Raw genomic sequence first — 18310 nt, 5'->3', positions numbered from 1 at the left:
CAGAGCCTCTGTCACCTTCGCCATTTTTTTCTTCACCCTCTAAATGCAGTTTTGAAAAATAACAGACCCCCTTGTGAGCTTTGCCCAGTTTCCCCCAATGGTCACATTTTTTAAAACTGTAATACATTATCACAACCAGGATATTGATAGTCTACCAATCTTACTCAGATTTTCACTGTTTTAATGTGTACTAATTTGCTATGTGTATTTAGTTAAGTACAGCTTTATCACATGTGTAGGTTCCTGTATCCACCAGCACAGTCAAGATACTGCACCCTTTCAATATCACAAGATCCTTCTGTTGCACTTTTATAACCACACCAACACCATCCTGCCCTTCCACCCTCATCTCCAACTCCTGGTAACCACTAATCTGTTCTCCATCTCTGAAATTTTGTCATTTCAATTATGTTATTTAAATAGAATCATATCGTATATAACCTTTGGGATTGACTTTTTTCACTCAGTGTAAATTCCCTGGAGGTTCTTCTGGTGCTTGTGTATCCACAGTTCCTTCTCCTTGCTGAGCAGTGCCCCTACGTGGTGGGTGACCCACAGTTCGACTGTTCACCTGCCGAAGAACATTGGGGTTGTTTCCAGTGTTTGCTGACAGTGAATTAAGCTATGAACTTTGTTATAGGTTTTACATGAATATAGGTTTTCGTTTCTCAAGAATAAATGCTGAGCCTGGTTTTCTAACTATTATACTATGATGTCTTCTTGCCTTCATCTACCTTGAAGCTTCTCCACTGATTCAATACAGTATTCAAAAAGAAGCTTACATATATTAACAAAACAACTTTGTTGTTCCTTAACATTAGCTTATATGTCATTTGCATTTATATATCCCAATTAAAAATAATCTATAACCATATATAAGATATTGTGTTGACTGTGATGTTGACATTTAATTGCTGTCTCCTTTTGTTTTTGAAGTGATGGCCAAAAAATGAGTAAAAGAAAAAAGAATTATCCAGATCCTCTTTCAATCATCCATAAATATGGCGCTGATGCCCTCAGGTACAAACCACTGCTTTGTCTTGTGTGTATTTGTCATTTTGTACATGAACATCTCTCATTTTTTAATCATGTTTCTTAGATTTGGTTTATAATAGCTTTTGTTTAAAATAGCTTTTAAAAAATGTATCACTGTTATAGGGAGAGTTATATTTGTATGGTGTTGACTTTAACCCCCCAAGGTGGTTTTCTAAATAATAAAGACATTTCCAAATCTGGGCATCTTTTGGACAAAGACCTGTGTTGGAGCAGTCTAGGTACTCCCAGGCTAATTGCTGGTGTTTCTGCCTCACTCCTTCAATAAGGTCTCCATTTTATTGGTGTTACATCATTTCAGTTTTACACTTAACTCTTCACAAGAGCCATATGAGATAATTTATGCTAGAGCAAATAATAATTGATATTGAAAAGCTTTTCTAGAATGTGAGCTGCTACTTGAAATAGTCATAGCCCTCAACATTGAGTGTTCACGTTAAAAGCCCACCCCACCCCTGAGCCCCTTCTGTGCTGGCAGAACACACAGCTGCTCCTTGTGAATCTCTGGTGCCTGCATATGGTTTCCTGGAAGGAGGGCTTAGGTGTTTCCTCTTGGTTTTGCTATACCGCCATGGCCTGTGCTGAGACCAGCACAAGGTGTGCTTTAGCTTTGTCTAGTGCCATATTTTGGTGTTGGGTTGCATCTCCCTTTATAATTTGATAGGTCTCTTACATTTAAAAGTAAGAGCTTTGTCACTTTTAAATAGACCACTAGAAGAGTGTTCATAATTATCCACTTTTGTAGAAAAAAATGCTAATTTTGGTGTTGTCCTGTCAAAACGTCAAATAATATTCAGTTACTATGATATCCCTTTTCTGTGTAATTTTTCCCTTACAGATTATATCTAATTAACTCCCCTGTGGTGAGAGCAGAAAACCTTCGTTTTAAGGAGGAGGGTGTGCGTGATGTCCTTAAAGACGTGCTACTCCCTTGGTACAACGCCTATCGCTTCTTCATCCAGAATGTCCTAAGACTGCAGAAGGTATGGGCTGTGGTGCTGTGGGTTGGGCTTTACCTTCTCAGCTTTGTTGAACTGGGTTTGCCAGGCCCGGTGGGTAAGAGTTCAGAGCCACTGAGGAGGCAATAGATGAAGGTATCTGGGGTCTTTGCTGGGCTGGAGCACGGGACTGGGACTAGACTATCTGGGCAGGCTCACCTCTGCAGACATAGGAGCCTCACTTGTAGAAGAGTTACATTGGATATTCATTTAGTCAGCCAATTCCCCTCCCCTTCATGGAACCAATGAAGAGTCAGCTACTGTCAGAGAGCGAATGCCTGGTAAAGGCTGCTGCAGAGGGTTGGTCAGGGAAAGCCTCTTGAACGATGCATTTGAGCTGAGATTCTGTGAGAGAAATTCTCATTGTATCGTTAGGATTTAAAATAATGGTTGTGATATATGTGAAAGTGCCTTCAGAACAGTTACCTGCTGGCCTGGAAGGCATTCTCTGAGAAGCCACCTCCCCTGCATTCACTGACTGCTGTCAGGCGAGCAGGCTTCATTGCACATGTGCTTGTCTGTGCTTTCAGCGCTCCATTTGGGACAGGGCCCAGATACCACTCATCTTTTTAATCTCTAGCACCTTATAAGTTGGATTGCTTAGTAAATTATTGTTAAACTAAACATGTGATGTTATTCCTTCCTAAAAAAACTGGTTAGAGAGCTGAGCTTTGAACATCACACTTCAGCAGTCTGGTCACTTTTCTTCCTGTTGCCTCTGGCTTATCTAGGTCTGCTAATAAACTTCCCAGGTGGGATTTTTCACTGTGAATTGAGAAAGGCAGTTATCTTCCCCAGGTCCCTAGTGTTGCTTCTGCCTTTTCAATCCTACCACCTCTTGGGGCCAACAAGCCTTAGATAGGTCCACCTTGCAGGCCTCTGCTAGTCTGGAGCCACATCTGGGCCTGGCAGCAAGATGTAGCCTCTACTATCAGGTGCATAAATCAGGGCAAGGGTCAGCATGGCTGCTGCTCTGCCAGCCTGGTAGTGATGCTGTATGAGTAGGTAAAGGTGAGGTGGGCTTTCAAGATTGAAGAAGATTTTGCAAAGGAAAAAAAAGGAGTGGACTAGAGCAGAGGTCCTCGACCTTTTTGGCACCAAGGACTAGTGCCCCTATGAGAATCTAATGCCTGATGATTTGAGATGGAGCTGAGGTGGTGATAGCACTGAGGAGAGTCTGCAAATACAGATGAAGTTCCGCTCACTCCTCAGCCACTCACTTCTGCTGTGCAGCCTGGCTCATAACAGGCCACAGACCGGTACCGGTCTGCGGCCCCAGGGTTGGAGACCCCTGGATTAGAGCATTCTAGGTAGAGTGAATAATATAAACAGAGACATTAATTTCTAGTGCTCATTTTTAGGTTATAGACAATTATCCAGTGCTTGCCAGTTTTGCTGTCTTTCCATCCTCAGATTTAAAGTAACTAAACCCAATACTTATTGGCAAGATTTTGAGATATTTCTCAATTCATAATCATTCTTTTGTGCAGAGAAATAATTTTTCCTAAATTCTCTTTATTTCACTCAAAAATGTGACTCACTAATTGAAGACTTAATGTTCCAAGTTTAGAGCTTATGGCAAATATTACTAAGAATCAGAAATTTAGAATTGCCAATTGGGTCTGGGGTTTTTTTGTTGTTTGTTTTGGTTGGCAGTTTTAAGTGATTTAGAGTTCATTTCTTTACATTAATTTCTCCCAAGCATGCACAATTTTTCAAAAATTGTCAATTCCTAGGAGGAAGAAATGGAATTCCTCTACAATGAAAACACAGTTAAAGAAAGTACCAACATCACAGACCGCTGGGTCCTGTCCTTCATGCAGTCGCTTGTTGGGTTCTTTGAGACGGAAATGGCAGGTATGTCTCTCATTGGCCATTTCTAGGACTAAGGATTGCCCTTTAGATATTTAACTATTTATAAAAATAGAGAAAATATTATAGAAATTTTAAGAGATACAGAATAGTAGATAAATAATTGTTTCTTTAACACTCAAATGTAACTTTGTTAAGGCTTGTTAGTTGTAGAAATGCTCTGGTCCAACGCCTAGGGAATTGTCTCAAAGGAAATCCAGCAGCCTCAGCTCTCTACAGGTACCACGTGGGCCCGTGGAATCACAGACTTGATTGCTGGATGCCTGTGGGTTCAAAACCCAACTCTACCATCTATTCCCCAAGGAAGTATTGCCTAGTCTGTGAACCTCAATTACTTCCTGTGAAAAATGTGTGGTTAAAGTTTATCATAAGACTCAAATAGAGGTCACGTATATAAAGTAGGTGGTAGATAATAGGTACACAATAAGTAATACTTGTTAATACATTTTTTTATTTCAGGTCTACTTTTATTATTAAATAAGTAGTCTTTGTTCAGTCTTGAGAAATTAGGAAATACAGAAAAGCAATAATGAAGTAGATATTACCTTATATTTCTGTTACCTAACAACAATGAATTTGGTTTTATACAGAAGTTAGAAAAGTAGGTTGTGTTGGTTTCCTTGAGGTTGGAGATAGAACAACCATAAGTCAAGGTGAGAAACTCCAGACAGTATTGTCTAGGATACCTGAGTTAGGTCTGATAAAGGACATGGGCTTCCCTGTACACACCCTGGCGAGATTGACCTGCCTCCCTCAGCACCCTGTGATTGCCAGGTGCTGCTGTGCAGTTGGAGCACTCCGGTGGATTAGAGGGGCAGAGCAGCCCTGTGGTTCATGCAGGGATCTGCCACTCCACAGTCAGTTCATGGCTCTTACTGGAATAGGTGCCTCTACACTTGGCACAATAGGATAATTTGTCCAGGAAATTCAGCAGGTTTATCAGTCATTCCAAAGGACTATGTCCATCCCGTTAAATTTACATAATAAAGATTATGTGACTATCAAGCTGCTGGACAAATTGACAGAAGTAAGATGAAAATGAATGTGAGGCAAATTATTGAGCTTGGAGTTTGCCACTCTCCCAAGGACACCTGCTCACAGCCATATCTACTTGTCCCTCCTGAGTGACATGAATGGGTGGGAAACTATGCTGAGGATTATGGCCAGGGCCCTGCTATCTTTAGGCAGCCACTGCTGTGTGCTCCTGAGAGTGTACACTCTGGCCAGAGTCCAGCTCCCTGGGAACCAGAGGTACTTGTGTACATCAGCTGAGTGGTAAGGACCATGTGTGATAGGTCAGGCAGTACGCATGGAGCTCATGAGATGGGCTCCAAACTCAGACCGTTCAGTGCAGTTTCCACACCATCGACCTGTCAGCTTGTGCCCTAAGCTCCCTTGTCAACATAGAGTCTGAAATAGAATCCTGGAGGACTGCAGCTTTTATTAAAGTGACCTCAGCAGTAGGTGCTGCTGCTTCTGTTTATCATGTGCTCATTAATGCTAGCCTCATTTACTCTCTCAGAGTTGAAACCTGAACATAGGAAACTGGCTTCTTAGAAGGTGAAAAGTGTACTGAACCCTAGAAATAACTTAGGCCTCTTTCTGTACAGAATAGTCCTCTGATCACAGAAATCACCTATAATGTGTCAGTCTTGGTTGAGATAACAGGGCAGCACAGTGGAAGGAAGTTGGGCTTTTGTGGTGCTGCAGCATTGCACAGCTCCAGGTAAACATGCCTCATGGAGCCATGTGGTAGACAGCCTCAGCCTCTCAGCTACCCTTTTCTCTCACTGACAGTGGCTCATAAGGTGATTTGTGTGCACCCATAGACACTTGACAACCATGTAATACATGCTCAGTGAATGAGTCATTGTGATTGCTACACTTTGATTCTTCCTGCCTCCTTAACAAATGTGGCAGCCCTTGGATGGCTTGGGGCTCCTTGTTCTTTTCTTGTATCCACCCCTCCTCCAAGTGCTGCAAATGCTTGATATATTCTCGCTGCTCGATTGATTGGTCTTACTTTTAGCTTATAGGCTCTACACTGTGGTGCCTCGCCTGGTCAAGTTTGTGGATCTTCTGACCAATTGGTATGTTAGAATGAACCGCAGAAGATTAAAGGTAAGTCCAGGCTGCTGTTGGGAAGAGCAAAAAGTGTAGGAAGTGTGAAAGTTGAGGAGAAATGAACACGGCCAAAATAAAAATTAGGAATATTTTCGGATGCTTTCAGTTTTTGAAGCTTTTTCTTTTTACATTGCATATTAACTATTTTTATCACAATTTGATAAATGGGGTCCTGTAAGTTCTAAAAGTCATCTTGCATATTTTTAGCACACAGTTATATAGAGATGTCATATAGGACCTCTTAAAACCCAAAATAAATTTATGCAAGTATTTTCAAATGTTGTCAAATACAACTGCGACTCCAGAAGGGCACCTCCTTGCTTCTACCTTTAGAGGGTCAGTTGTTTATTGAAAAAACTCTTTCTTAAGCCTGTTGAGGATTTAAAATGAATGAAGCATGGGTCCAGTCCCAGGACTTTAAGCAGCATATAAACAATGGTGGTAGAAGACAGGAAGTAAGGGATGCCTGTACCATAGACCAGGCAGAGGCTCCCACCACCCATCAGTTTTGCCTTCAAATGTGTTAATGATAAAAGCCCATAGCAGAACAGTAATTTCATTTTTGTTAAAATAGATTGTATACATTATTATGTGCGTGTTTTTAGATATGCATAATCTACAAAGACATGCACTAAAATGTTGTCTCTGGGTAACTTAATTATGGTTGAAATTTTTTTTTATTATTTTTATGCTTTTCTGAGAATGAATTAACATAATTATTTTTTAATACACAGTATATCCTTTTTTGAAAAGTAAGAAATATTATCTAAAAGTACTTTAAATTTTTGCGTTAGCAACTATTTCTGCCTGTTGCATGTGAATCCCACCCTCAGCCTTCAGGTTCTCCAGTTTGTCTTTAACCTCAGTTACAGATCCATTCTCTATCAGCGTGGCCTCGGAGGTAGGGTAGAGTAAAGGGGCCCCATCCTGGCTTTCTGCGCTGACCCCAGACCATCTGTGGTTGTGGTCACTTGTACTTGCTTTGTCTGTACACTGTGTGCTCTCTATGGGTTTCCTCTTACTTGTTTTTAACACTTCAGTGTGTGTTTCTTTTTTATTCACTAGGGTGAAAACGGGATAGAAGATTGTGTTATGGCCCTGGAGACCTTGTTTAGTGTTCTATTTTCTCTGTGCAGACTTATGGTAAGACGGTTGGCCCCATTCTAAAACTCTAGCCCTGTGGACTGTTTGCAGTGCCCTGTTGCTACATCATCCTCAGTCTGTATGTATATATTCTGTATTTGTGGAACCATAAATAGAAATAGAAGCTTTAAAACAATTTAAATCTCTAATTCCTTTTTCAGAAATCTTATTAGCTTATATGCATCAAGTAAGGGCTAAGAAACTTAATCTTCAAAAGCTGGATTTTTTTCTTTTCACCACTGACAGTACATTTCAGGTCATGGTTCTTGCATCTACACCAAATTGCCACATTTTCCTTAAATAACATACCTCATCCTCATGTGGATTCCTGTAAATGCGAATAATAGCGAAGTTCTTGAACTAATATCTAACCAAGCAAATATATCACAGCGTTTTACATAAACACATTTCTATCAAGTGAAATATTATTTCATAAATAATGCAAAATGATATCCAACTAAAGAATCCAGTTTTAATTCCCCATATCCTATTTCTGCTCCCCGTTATAATTTATAAGTGTTCTATTTACTTGCTGAACATACACGGAACAAGAACCTGCTTTGTACCAGGTCCTGTGCCTGGTTCCTCACATCTGATCTCTTTCACTTTCATCCTAAAAAGTAGATAGTATTTCTCCAGTTAACAGGGGAGGTTTCTGAGGTTTAGAGACATTGAATCCTCTTTATAGTGACTTTGCTGGCACGTGGTCAGCAACTCCAGTTTTTATTACATTCTCCAGGATACTTGGGGTCCTGGCTGTACTCCTCCTGTGATTCAGGAAGTTCATCTCTCCAAGTTCAAAATGAAGTCATTTTTCTTTCGTAGGACATGTTTAGTCACCTCACATCTACTTCTGTGTATATTCCTGTATCAATCTCTAAAATGTTTAGTTCTTGTTCCACTCAGATCAGTTAATGATGGCTGCATAATGCCCTCTGTTCTCATACAGGCCCCCTATACACCTTTTCTTACTGAATTGATGTACCAGAATATGAAGATGCTGATCGACCCTGTTTCTGTCCAGGAGAAGGACACACTCAGTATCCACTACCTCATGCTGCCCCATGTTCGGTAAGAATCAAATACATGTTAGCCTCACCTGGGCCATAGGAAGGGAAGTTGCCAGAAATGCACTCATGTGGGTACCTCAGCCCCTTTATGCCCTGCCTCTCACCTGAACAGCTCCTCAAATTACAGAATAGGTAGGAAGGGTGCTCAGTGTGGAACCACCTGTAGCGCTACAGCAAGTGGGGTGTGAGCAGGTCCATTGGGGCACCCTGGGAAACTGCTGGGTACTGAGCAACAGATAAGTAAGCTTACCACTTACTTCTCACCATGTACCCCGTTAGCCAGCACATGCTGTCCTTCCCCCAGTGCCTCACCAGGAGGCCTCGCTACACCATCATATCTTTAGCCTGACCCTCTTCCTCACTTAGGTATGCCTTTTGTTGGGATTTTTTCCTTTAAATCTAATCTCTTTCACATCTCTACCTTTTCCAATCAGAGAGGAATTGATTGACAAGAAAACTGAGAATGCAGTATCTAGAATGCAGTCTGTGATTGAACTTGGGCGAGTGATTCGAGACCGTAAAACTATTCCAATAAAGGTTTGAGTTTTTTTATATTTTACATTGCACAGACCTAAATGATTATGTTTTTGAGTATTTTCTTAATATAGACAGCTTCCAGCAATGGCATAAATTTTTATTAGTACTAGTTGACTTAGTACTAGTTGAGTCTAATTAGTCTAGAGCTTGACATTTGGAGAAAACATTCAGCATTCCATTTTTCTGCAGTTTTGAAGACTAGCTGCTTACTGAACTTTTGCTTCCCTTTTCTTCTTAGTATCCTTTGAAAGAAATTGTGGTTATCCATCAAGATCCGGAAGCTCTTAATGACATCAGGTCTTTGGAGAAGTATATAATTGAGGTAAGACAGACGATTTGTCTGTTTGGGTCCAAACAGACTTCTTTCCTTGAGAAGATTATTTTGATTAGTACTACACTTTGAGTGTGTAATTTATCCTTTTTACTTCATATATCTTTATATATATAAATTTAACCATCCATGAAATTTTATACTTAGAATCATGAATTTTTACAATGTAATTTTAATTTTTTTAAATGATTTCAAGGTCAATGAATTTTCTTACCTTAGTTGGATCATCTACTTCCCTTCCCCAAAGTACTTTTTGATAATTAACAAAAATAAACTTTGTTCCTTCAAATTATACAAGTAACAAGTGAACACATGTTGTCAATAATTCAAGAACTGGCATAGAGTACAAAGGTGAGTCCTTTCCTATTCCATTCGCTCCCTAAAATCCCATCTCCTAGGAATGTTCACTAGGGTATCTCCTGCTAGAGTTGTTCTTAGCATTTTACACACATATACATGCGTTTGTACAGACATATACATCACCACTGGTTTTGTTTGTACATAGAGATTTTATATATAGTCAATTTTTTCACTTAGAATTTCTTAAACGGCATCCCATCTTAAAACATAGAGATCTTTATTCTTTATAACAGCTGCATAATGTTCACTTCCTGGCTGTACCATAATTTATTTAATTAATTAATTTATTTAATTTCTCTCCTATTGTTGGAAATTTAGGTTTCTCATTACAAAAGGTTCGTGTGTATCTTTGTCACATGTCAGAGTATAGACGTTGGATAGATTCCTAGAAGTGAAGTTTTGGGGTCAAGAGTTTAAACTACTGTCAGTTGCCCTCCCAAAAATCTTTATTTTATAATGTTTTAAAAACAAATAATTCATATTTTAATTTTCATTTTTATTTCTTATACCAGTGATGTTTAAATTTATTATTGTAGAAAATATTAATTTCTATTATATTCTGGTTTTGAACTGCTTGTGAATTCAAGATAAATATTAGAAACTAAAGAATTATGTTATAAATGTTATAGTTAATGCTTGCAAATATAGATGAAAATAGAGTATATGTAAAGGAAATATCTTAATCAGTATGAGATCACATGACACAGTTAAGTGTAATGGCAAAACTAGACATTTCCCTACAATTTGCTTCAATCTAAAGTTCAGTGATTTCTGTGCTGGCATCATTTCCTGCTGCATTGGTAATCCTTAATTTAACTAGCAGGATAGAGGCATGAAATGTCTCCATTTAACTGATTTTTCTGCTTAGTTAACCTTGTGGTGCTCTGAAATTGCTTGAGCAAAGATTACCCCTGAGAGATGAAGTTATATTTCAAATTCTAGAGTTGTCTTTTTTTTTTTAATTAGTTTCCAGTATACAGTACAAAGGTTAGACATGTATTTCATTGTATGAAGTGATTCCCCCTGATTACTCTAGTACCCATCTGGCACTACACACAGCCATTACAGTAATATCGACATATTTCCTATGCTATACTCCCCATCCCCATGACTATTTCACAACTACTAATTTGTACTTCTTCATCCCTTCACCTTCTTCATCCAGTCCCTCAACCCCTCTCCCCTCTGGCAATCACCAATTTGTTCTCTATCTGTGAGCCTGTTTTCATTTAGTTTGTTTATTCCTGTCGTTCTAAGATTCCTCATATAAGTGAAATTATATGGTAGTTATCTTTCTCTGTCTAACTTAATTCACTCAGCATAATACCCTCTAGGTCCATCCATGTTGTTGCAAATGGTAAAATTTCTTTTCCTTTCTTTTTTTTTTTATGGCTGAGTAATATTCCATTGTATATATGCACTATAACTTCTTTATCAAGTCATCTACTTATGGGCACTTAGATTGCTTCCATATCTTGGCTGTTGTGAATAGTGCTATAGTGGACATAGGGGTGCATACATTTTTTACAAATTAGTGTTTTGATTTTCTTTGGATAAATACCCAGAAGTGCAATTGCTGGGTCAAAAGGTAGTTCTGTTTTTGATTTTTTGAGAAACCTCCAAACCATTGTCCATAAAGGTTATACCAATTTGCACTCCCACCAACATGTACAAGGATTCTCCTTTCTCCGCATCCTCGCCAACACCTGTTGTTGTTTTATTTATTGATGATACAAATCTGACAGATGTGAGGTGATCTCTCACTGGGGTATTAATTAATTTTTTCATTTCTCTGATGATTAGTGACGTTTCATATGTCTATTGGCCATCTGTATGTCCTCTTTGGAGAAATAACTATTCAGCTCTCTTGCCCATTTTTTATCCTTTAGGCTTAGATTTTTATATGTCATTCTTTTACGTACATAAAAGGAAATTATAAGCAAAATTAATTAGTCTAAAATTTCTTCACATTCCGGGTCCGGCTCGTCTGGATTTCTTTTTGACTCAGAATCATGAATGTCTGTGTTTTTCCACACAATATTGTCCTTTGAGCCATCAAGAACATTGGTAATGAAGCATTTCTTAAGAGGAATACTCCACTATTATCTGAGATTTTCTACCAAGCCACTGACACCCATTCTCCGAGCTTTGATGTACAGGCATTGATAACAACATCACAACTGCTGTCTAGCCTAACAGCATTTGCAAGAAACATGTTGATTTTGTAGTATTAAAATATAAAATATAATATAAGTAAATACATCTTAGAAAAGATTAATTAGGGTAATCCTTTCCTATTGTATCATCTATCTTAACTTGCACAGTAATCTCAAGAGGAAAGTACTATTATACCCATTTTACAGATGAGGGAACCAAGGCTTGGAAATGTTAGATTTTCCAGGAGTTCACATTTGGTAAGTGACCAAGAAAAACCAAACCCAAGTCACTATGACTACAAATCGTGTGTTCTTGCCACTATGATATACTGGCTTCATTTATATTCCCCAAATAATCAAAATATCTGATATAGATGCAGGAAGAATATCCTAATCCTTCCAGAGAGTATAGATCCTATAATTCATAATTCTAATATAAATGGATGGGTTTCTCTGTGTTTTGATCAAAATATTCTCATTTTCCTGATGGGCTAAAGTATAACTATAATGATTTTTTGACATTTACCCTGGCTTGAATTTTATGAAAATTTTTGATACGGTAGTTTTGTAATATCAAGCAACAGAAGAAGGGGGACTTTATTGGTGGGTTTTGTGGTTTTCACTTGAATGCTGCCATTTTCACTTAATTTATCATTCCAGCATAATTTCAGACTCCGAGTATAAATTGATTTGGCTAACAGTCTAGCATTTGTCCTTCAACTGAATGATAGCTTTGCTGGATAAAGGATTCTTGGTTGTAGGTCCTAGCTTTTCATCACTTTGAATATTTTGTGCCCAGCCCTTCTGTCCTGCAGTTTCTTTTGAGAAATCTGCCACCAGTCTTATGGGTGCTCCCTTGCAGGTAATTAACTGCTTTTCTCTTGTTGCTTTTAAGATTCTCTCTGTATTTAACCTTTGGCATTTTAATGATGATGTGTCTTGGTGTGGGCCTGTTTGGATTCATCTTTTTTGGGACTCTCTGAGCTTCCTAGGGTCATATGTTACTTACTTCAAGTTAGGGAAGTTTTCCATCTTAATTTCTTCAAACAGGTTTCAACCTCTTTCTCTCTTTCTTCTCCTTCTGGTACCCCTGTGATTCGAATGTTGTTACCCTTAATGTTGTCCCACAGTCTTCTTAAATTATCTTCATTTTTTGGGTTATTTTTTCTTGTTGCTGTTCTTGTTGGGCGTCCTCCGCTACCCCATCCTCTTTATCGGTGATTCAATCCTCCTCTTCATCCACTCTGTTGATTCCCTCTAATGTGCTCTTCATCTCATATACGGCATTCTTCAGTTCTGATTAGTTCCCTATTATAATTTCCATCTCCATTTTTATGGTTTTTTTATCAGAGTTCTCACTGAGTTCATCTACTTTTCCCCTAAGTTTATTGAACATCTTTATAACCAGTGTTTTGAGCTCTGCGTCTCTTAGATTGCTTGATTCTACTTTGTTTAGATCTTTTTCTGGGGCTCTGTTCTGTTCTTTCAAGTGAGACATGCTTCTTTGTCTCCCCATTTTAGCTGCCTTTTTGTGTCTGTTTCTATGTACTATGTAAAGCTCCTAAATCTCCCAGTCTTAGTAGCGTAGCTTTGTGGGGCCTAGTGGCATGGTCCTGAGAGGGGTTCCCCTGCTGGACAAGTTTCACCCTAGCCTGTTCCCCTCCAGGGCCACCTGCTAAGAGTCAGCAAGAAATCCACTGATGGCTGCTACCCATGCGGTGCTTATAGTTGCCTCAAGAGGCCACGCCAGAAACCGAGGCTCACTGCCACCCACCAGTGTGGGGCTTGGAGCTGCTCAGCAAGGGGGACAGGTCATGCCGAGGACACCTCTGGATGTGGCTTGGATAGGGCCACAAGTTGGGAGGGGGCGGAGTTTCAGGGAATCCTCCGGGTGGAGCCACCTTTGTTGTCCATAGGTGAAATGATGTCTCACCTATGGTGGCACCTGCATCCACATGCTGGGAGAGGGGAGAGCTCAACTGAGAATCAATGGATACCGCCAGCAGTTATGCCCGGAAGTTAGCCACCCCTCCAGCCCTCTCCCTGAAACCTTATCCCTAAGTGTCCCTCCCATTTGCCCCTCCAGCAGCCACCCCAGCGTTGAAGCTCAGGGCAAGCAAATTTGATACCACAGAAGTCCGGTTACAGTCCCTTTAAGAGAAACATCTGCAGCTGCCTTAGTCTCTGTCTCACTCAGCCCACGTGGGACCAGGCAGCCTCATCTTTAGTTGAATTGAGGTCTACTCAACTGTCTTGACTAATCTGGTCAAGAAAGGTTTTTCATATGATATGATTCAGTGGTATTTAGTATTATTTACAGAGTCGTGCAACCAAACCCCACAATTTTACAACATTTTCATCACCTCATAAAGAAACTCAGTATCCATTATTCTTCATACACCATTTTCCCCTCAAGATCCCACCATCCTTGGCAACCATGAATCTGTTTTCTGTCTGGAGTGTACCTACTCTGGACATTTCATATAAATAGAATCCTACAATATGTGGTCTTTCGTGTCTGACTTTCACTTAGCACTAAGGGTCATTCATGTTATTGCATGAAATCAATGCTTCATTCCTTTGTATTGCTAAGTAATAGTCTATTCTATGGATGGATCACATTTTTTATCTATTCACAGTTGATAGACATTTCGGTTATTGCATTTTTGGTTATTGTGAATAATGTTGCTATGAACGTTTGTGTGCAATTTTGTGGACATATGCTTTCATTTCCCTCATTTTTGTTTCATCTTGTTCACCAACATAGGAATTGAATGTTCGAAAAGTTACGCTGTCTACAGACAAAAACAAGTATGGTATTCGCCTAAGGGCAGAACCAGATCACATGGTCCTGGGGAAGCGTCTGAAGGGAGCCTTCAAGGCAGTGATGACATCCATCAAGCAGCTGAGCAGTGAGGAGCTGGAGCAGTTTCAGAAGAGTGGTGTGTATCTTCTCCAACAGGGACACTACTTGGCCTCAGCCTGATGAGAATCTCATGTTTAGGCTCATACTTAGACATTTACACTGTCTTAGCCTTTTCTTAAATAAAAGCTTTTCTAATCACAAAAATGTTCATTATGAATGATTTTGATAATTAAGAAAAAAATAAGACAGTTAAAATGACCCCTACCCATCACCCATCCATTTAATACAGATTGAGGATACTCTCTGCTGTTTAATATGTTAGGTGCTGGGGCACTCTTAAAATCTGATTCATTTCTTTCTAGTTAGAGATCACGCTGTAATTTTAAATTTCATGTTTTTCACTTACATTATATGTTTGTTTTTATTTGGATTTTTAATTTACATTATAAACATTTCTATGTGTTAATAATTTTTAAATGCTATTTCAATAACTGCATAATTTGCCTTCATTTGGATACCTGATGTTTTTAACCAGTCTTTTATTGTTGTTTGCATTCTTTTAATATTATAAATAATATTTCAGTGAATATTTTTACATGTAAATATTTTATGGAATTGATTCCTTTTGGCTAGGTTTCTAGATATAAATTACTGAATCAGAATTTGAATTCTACAAAAGCTAATGTGGGTCTAGAAAATCTACCCTAGTGAAGAGAGAGCAGAACTCTCTAGGGCTTTATTACCAACCAGTGGTAGAGAGTATCACTGTTATCACATGTTGCTAGTGAGAAAAAAGATGATGACTTTTGGAGGTGGCAGAATGAAGACTGGAGATTTTTTTTTTTTTTAATGTATTTTTAGAGAAGGGGATTTAGCATTGAGGTTTGGAGCTTTTTTATGGAGAACTGGGTCAGAGCTTATTACAGTTTCTTTAAAATATCTGGAATTTATATTTTGGTCTCTTAATTGGGCAAGACTGGATTTGTTCATTCAGCAAATTCTTTTTTTAAGCTTTTATTTTTGGCTATCACTGAGAACATAGAGTTGAATAAGACAGACGTTGTCATTACCCTCATGATACTGGCACACACTGAAGGTTTATGGAAATACAGTTTTGATAAGTGCTCTGAAGGAAATGTATAGGATAATATGAGGAGTTTAGGAAAGGGGTCTCAGCTCTCTCTCCTCTCTTTTAGAGAGCCTTTCCATGGACCCAAGAGTTCTCAGCTCTGCCATGATTAGAATCATGCTTGATCTTATTATGGTTGCTTGACATCCTGCGGCTGTCCTAGGGTACAAAGTGTTTGATTGTTAGGGCTCCCTCTGAAGTTGAAAATCATAAGCACAGAGGTGACATGAGGAGAGATTTAAAGACCCAAATCAGATGAGTGGTTATGGAAATTAAGGGAAATATCCTTAATTTTCCCCAAACTGTTAGATAAAATTTATAAAACATAAGAAGTTAGCAACTAAAAGTTGAGTCACAACTAATTTAACTTGATATATTAAATTAATAAAATCTTTAATCAAATCTTTGACCAACCTTCAAGTTGTAAATCTAAATCGTATCACCAAATAGCCAAAATATCAAAAATTCCTGAATTAAACCTTATTGGAACCAAAAAACTGCTGTTTTTAAACAGTGGTTTCTGAATAGACTGTTCTGCACTGATGTAAAGCAGAATAGTTTTCAGAACACAATAACATGAAGTGAGAAAGGCAGCCTGATGCTCAAAGACCAAGAACATCAGTGTAGGTGATCTCAGCAGGCTTCCTAAAGATGAGAATTGCCATTCCCAGGTGTTTGTACACCCTGCTGTAGACAGGCACGACATAGAACTTCACACTGTTCATCTCATTTCACCCACCTCACTGCACCCTGCTCAGCAGATAGCAGAACACCAGGGCCCTACAGTTAGTAAGTAGTAGGCCTAAGTTCTGTTTGACTCTACAGGCATCATGGTGCTCTGTATTTATGGCAGGGGTTTGTGGCCTCCTGGCATGTGTCTTTGGACCTGGGAGTTTATACAACAGTAAACATTAGTGGTGATTTAACTGGCCTCAAGGCAACATGGTTCAATCTAAAGGTTTGTAACATCCTTGGTGGCAACAATGACATGAGTCAGAAGAACATGATATCCTGAAGCCACTGTCGCTTAATACTTGTAGCAGGGTGGCTTGATGAGGGTCTGATTGAGTAACAGCAGATGCTTCTCCAATAGGGACCATTGTTGTGGGAGGCCATGAATTGCATGAAGAAGACATTCGCCTCATGTACACCTTTGACCAGGCAACAGGTGGGACGGCACAATTTGAAGCACACTCGGATGCTCAGGTATTTTTCTGTTGCCTAGAACATTTCTTTACCAAGAGATAAGAACATAGGGGAGAAAGTATTTACCTATGCCTTTTCCAACAATGTTGACAGCTTGTCTCAGGGTAAAATAAACCAGTTATTCATTTGAGATTAGCTTATTAAACTCCTCTATTACATGCTCTTTACATATGCATTTCTTTTTTAAAAAATTTATTTAAATTAGTTTCAAGTATACAGTACATTGGTTAGACGTCTATATAGTTCATAAAACAATCTCCCCAATTGCTCCCTCCCTCCTCTGGCACTCCACCTAGCCATCATATTAATGCTGACTGCATTCCCTCTGCTGTGCTCCCCATCCCTGTGACCAAAAGTATGGAACGCTTTGCAAATTTGTGTATCATCCTTGCTTGGGCCATGCTAATCTTCTCTGTATTGTTCCGATTTTAGTATATGTGCTGCCGAAGCGAGTACCATATGCATTTCTTGAACCATGTATAAATAGACATTTTGTGACTTCTACATGCAAGTAATTGTCCTAAGTTTTGGGTCATATGAAAATGAATAAGATGTAATCCCACTTTTCAAGGAATAAGTCAGTCATGGAGACAGGAACGTAAGGCAATTATTATTCTGCCTGATAGTTATCTGATAGAAATAAGTACAGAGAAGAGCTCCTATCTGAAGTCTGTGGTAGAGGTGGAGATGGTTAGGGAACGCTCCTTGAGGAGGATATACAGACAGTTTTGAATTCTGGGATCAGCATGGTTTATTGTGATGGGTCAGTGCATCTCTTTTTACTCTTGACTAAACTTCTCCGGGCAGACATGTAAGACCCCCAGTGTGGGAGCGGGGGGCTCCCTCTGTGCCTGACATGCCATATACAAGGGGAAGTGGGGAAGTACCTCATATGAAGAGGCCTACCTCTTCAGGCCTTTGCACAGGGGCTTACACTAAATGTTGACAGAACTGTATATGTGCAGACTGGCAAGGAGCCAAAGGTAAGGAAGATAGGAAGGAGGGAAGGAAGGGAGGGAGGGAGGAAGAAAAGAAGGAAGTAGGTACAGGGAGGAGGTTTGTAAGCATTAAGAGGGTGCAGTCCCTCCTGATTATAGCCAGTATAAGGGAGGGCCTAAAAAAGTGGTCTACACTTAAGGAAGTATCATCTGGCGATGCTTCTGAGTTTTTTGACATGGTTTATGTATTGTGAGCCGTGGTGGCCCTGCCCTGATTCATCATCCATTTCCATTCTACCTTCTGTACCTTCATGAAATTTAACTTCTCCAATTGAATTTCTTCAAAGGGGGGATGGTGCCTAATTTACAAGTATATTCTCCTCTCTTAGAAGTGATACTGTCATTATTAGCATATCATCAACAATCTTTAAAACAGATGAGATAGAAATAGAAAAGTAGACAAAGTTGACAAGAAGATAGCAATTTAAATTAAATCATATAAAAAGTACTATAGTCCATTGTAGAAA

At 39.2% G+C, this 18310-nt stretch overlaps 1 protein-coding gene and 1 non-coding gene across 6 annotated transcripts in view; one reads left to right on the top strand and one right to left on the bottom strand.

The window, feature by feature from the left end:
- IARS1 (isoleucyl-tRNA synthetase 1) overlaps positions 1–18310 on the top strand; it is an 87164-nt gene that overhangs the window by 52936 nt on the left and 15918 nt on the right. For all 5 annotated transcript variants that reach the window (XM_039880356.1, XM_039880357.1, XM_039880354.1 and 2 more), the window contains 10 exons: positions 937–1020; positions 1892–2036; positions 3788–3908; positions 5953–6044; positions 7113–7190; positions 8140–8261; positions 8695–8797; positions 9036–9119; positions 14412–14586; positions 16733–16845. In XM_039880356.1, coding sequence (XP_039736290.1) covers positions 937–1020; positions 1892–2036; positions 3788–3908; positions 5953–6044; positions 7113–7190; positions 8140–8261; positions 8695–8797; positions 9036–9119; positions 14412–14586; positions 16733–16845 — 1117 coding nt within the window. The remainder of the gene's footprint in view (positions 1–936; positions 1021–1891; positions 2037–3787; positions 3909–5952; positions 6045–7112; positions 7191–8139; positions 8262–8694; positions 8798–9035; positions 9120–14411; positions 14587–16732; positions 16846–18310) is intronic.
- On the bottom strand, positions 17197–17301 carry LOC120616790 (U6 spliceosomal RNA). Its single transcript, XR_005656689.1, has one exon. It is a non-coding gene; the product is annotated as a U6 spliceosomal RNA (small nuclear RNA).

The sequence above is a fragment of the Pteropus medius genome, unplaced genomic scaffold (genome assembly GCF_902729225.1).
Source record: "Pteropus medius unplaced genomic scaffold, Ma_sr-lr_union100, whole genome shotgun sequence".
NCBI lineage: Eukaryota > Metazoa > Chordata > Mammalia > Chiroptera > Pteropodidae > Pteropus > Pteropus medius.
Note: the sequence above shows the minus strand (reverse complement) of the source record. Positions and strands in the feature narration are given on the sequence as shown.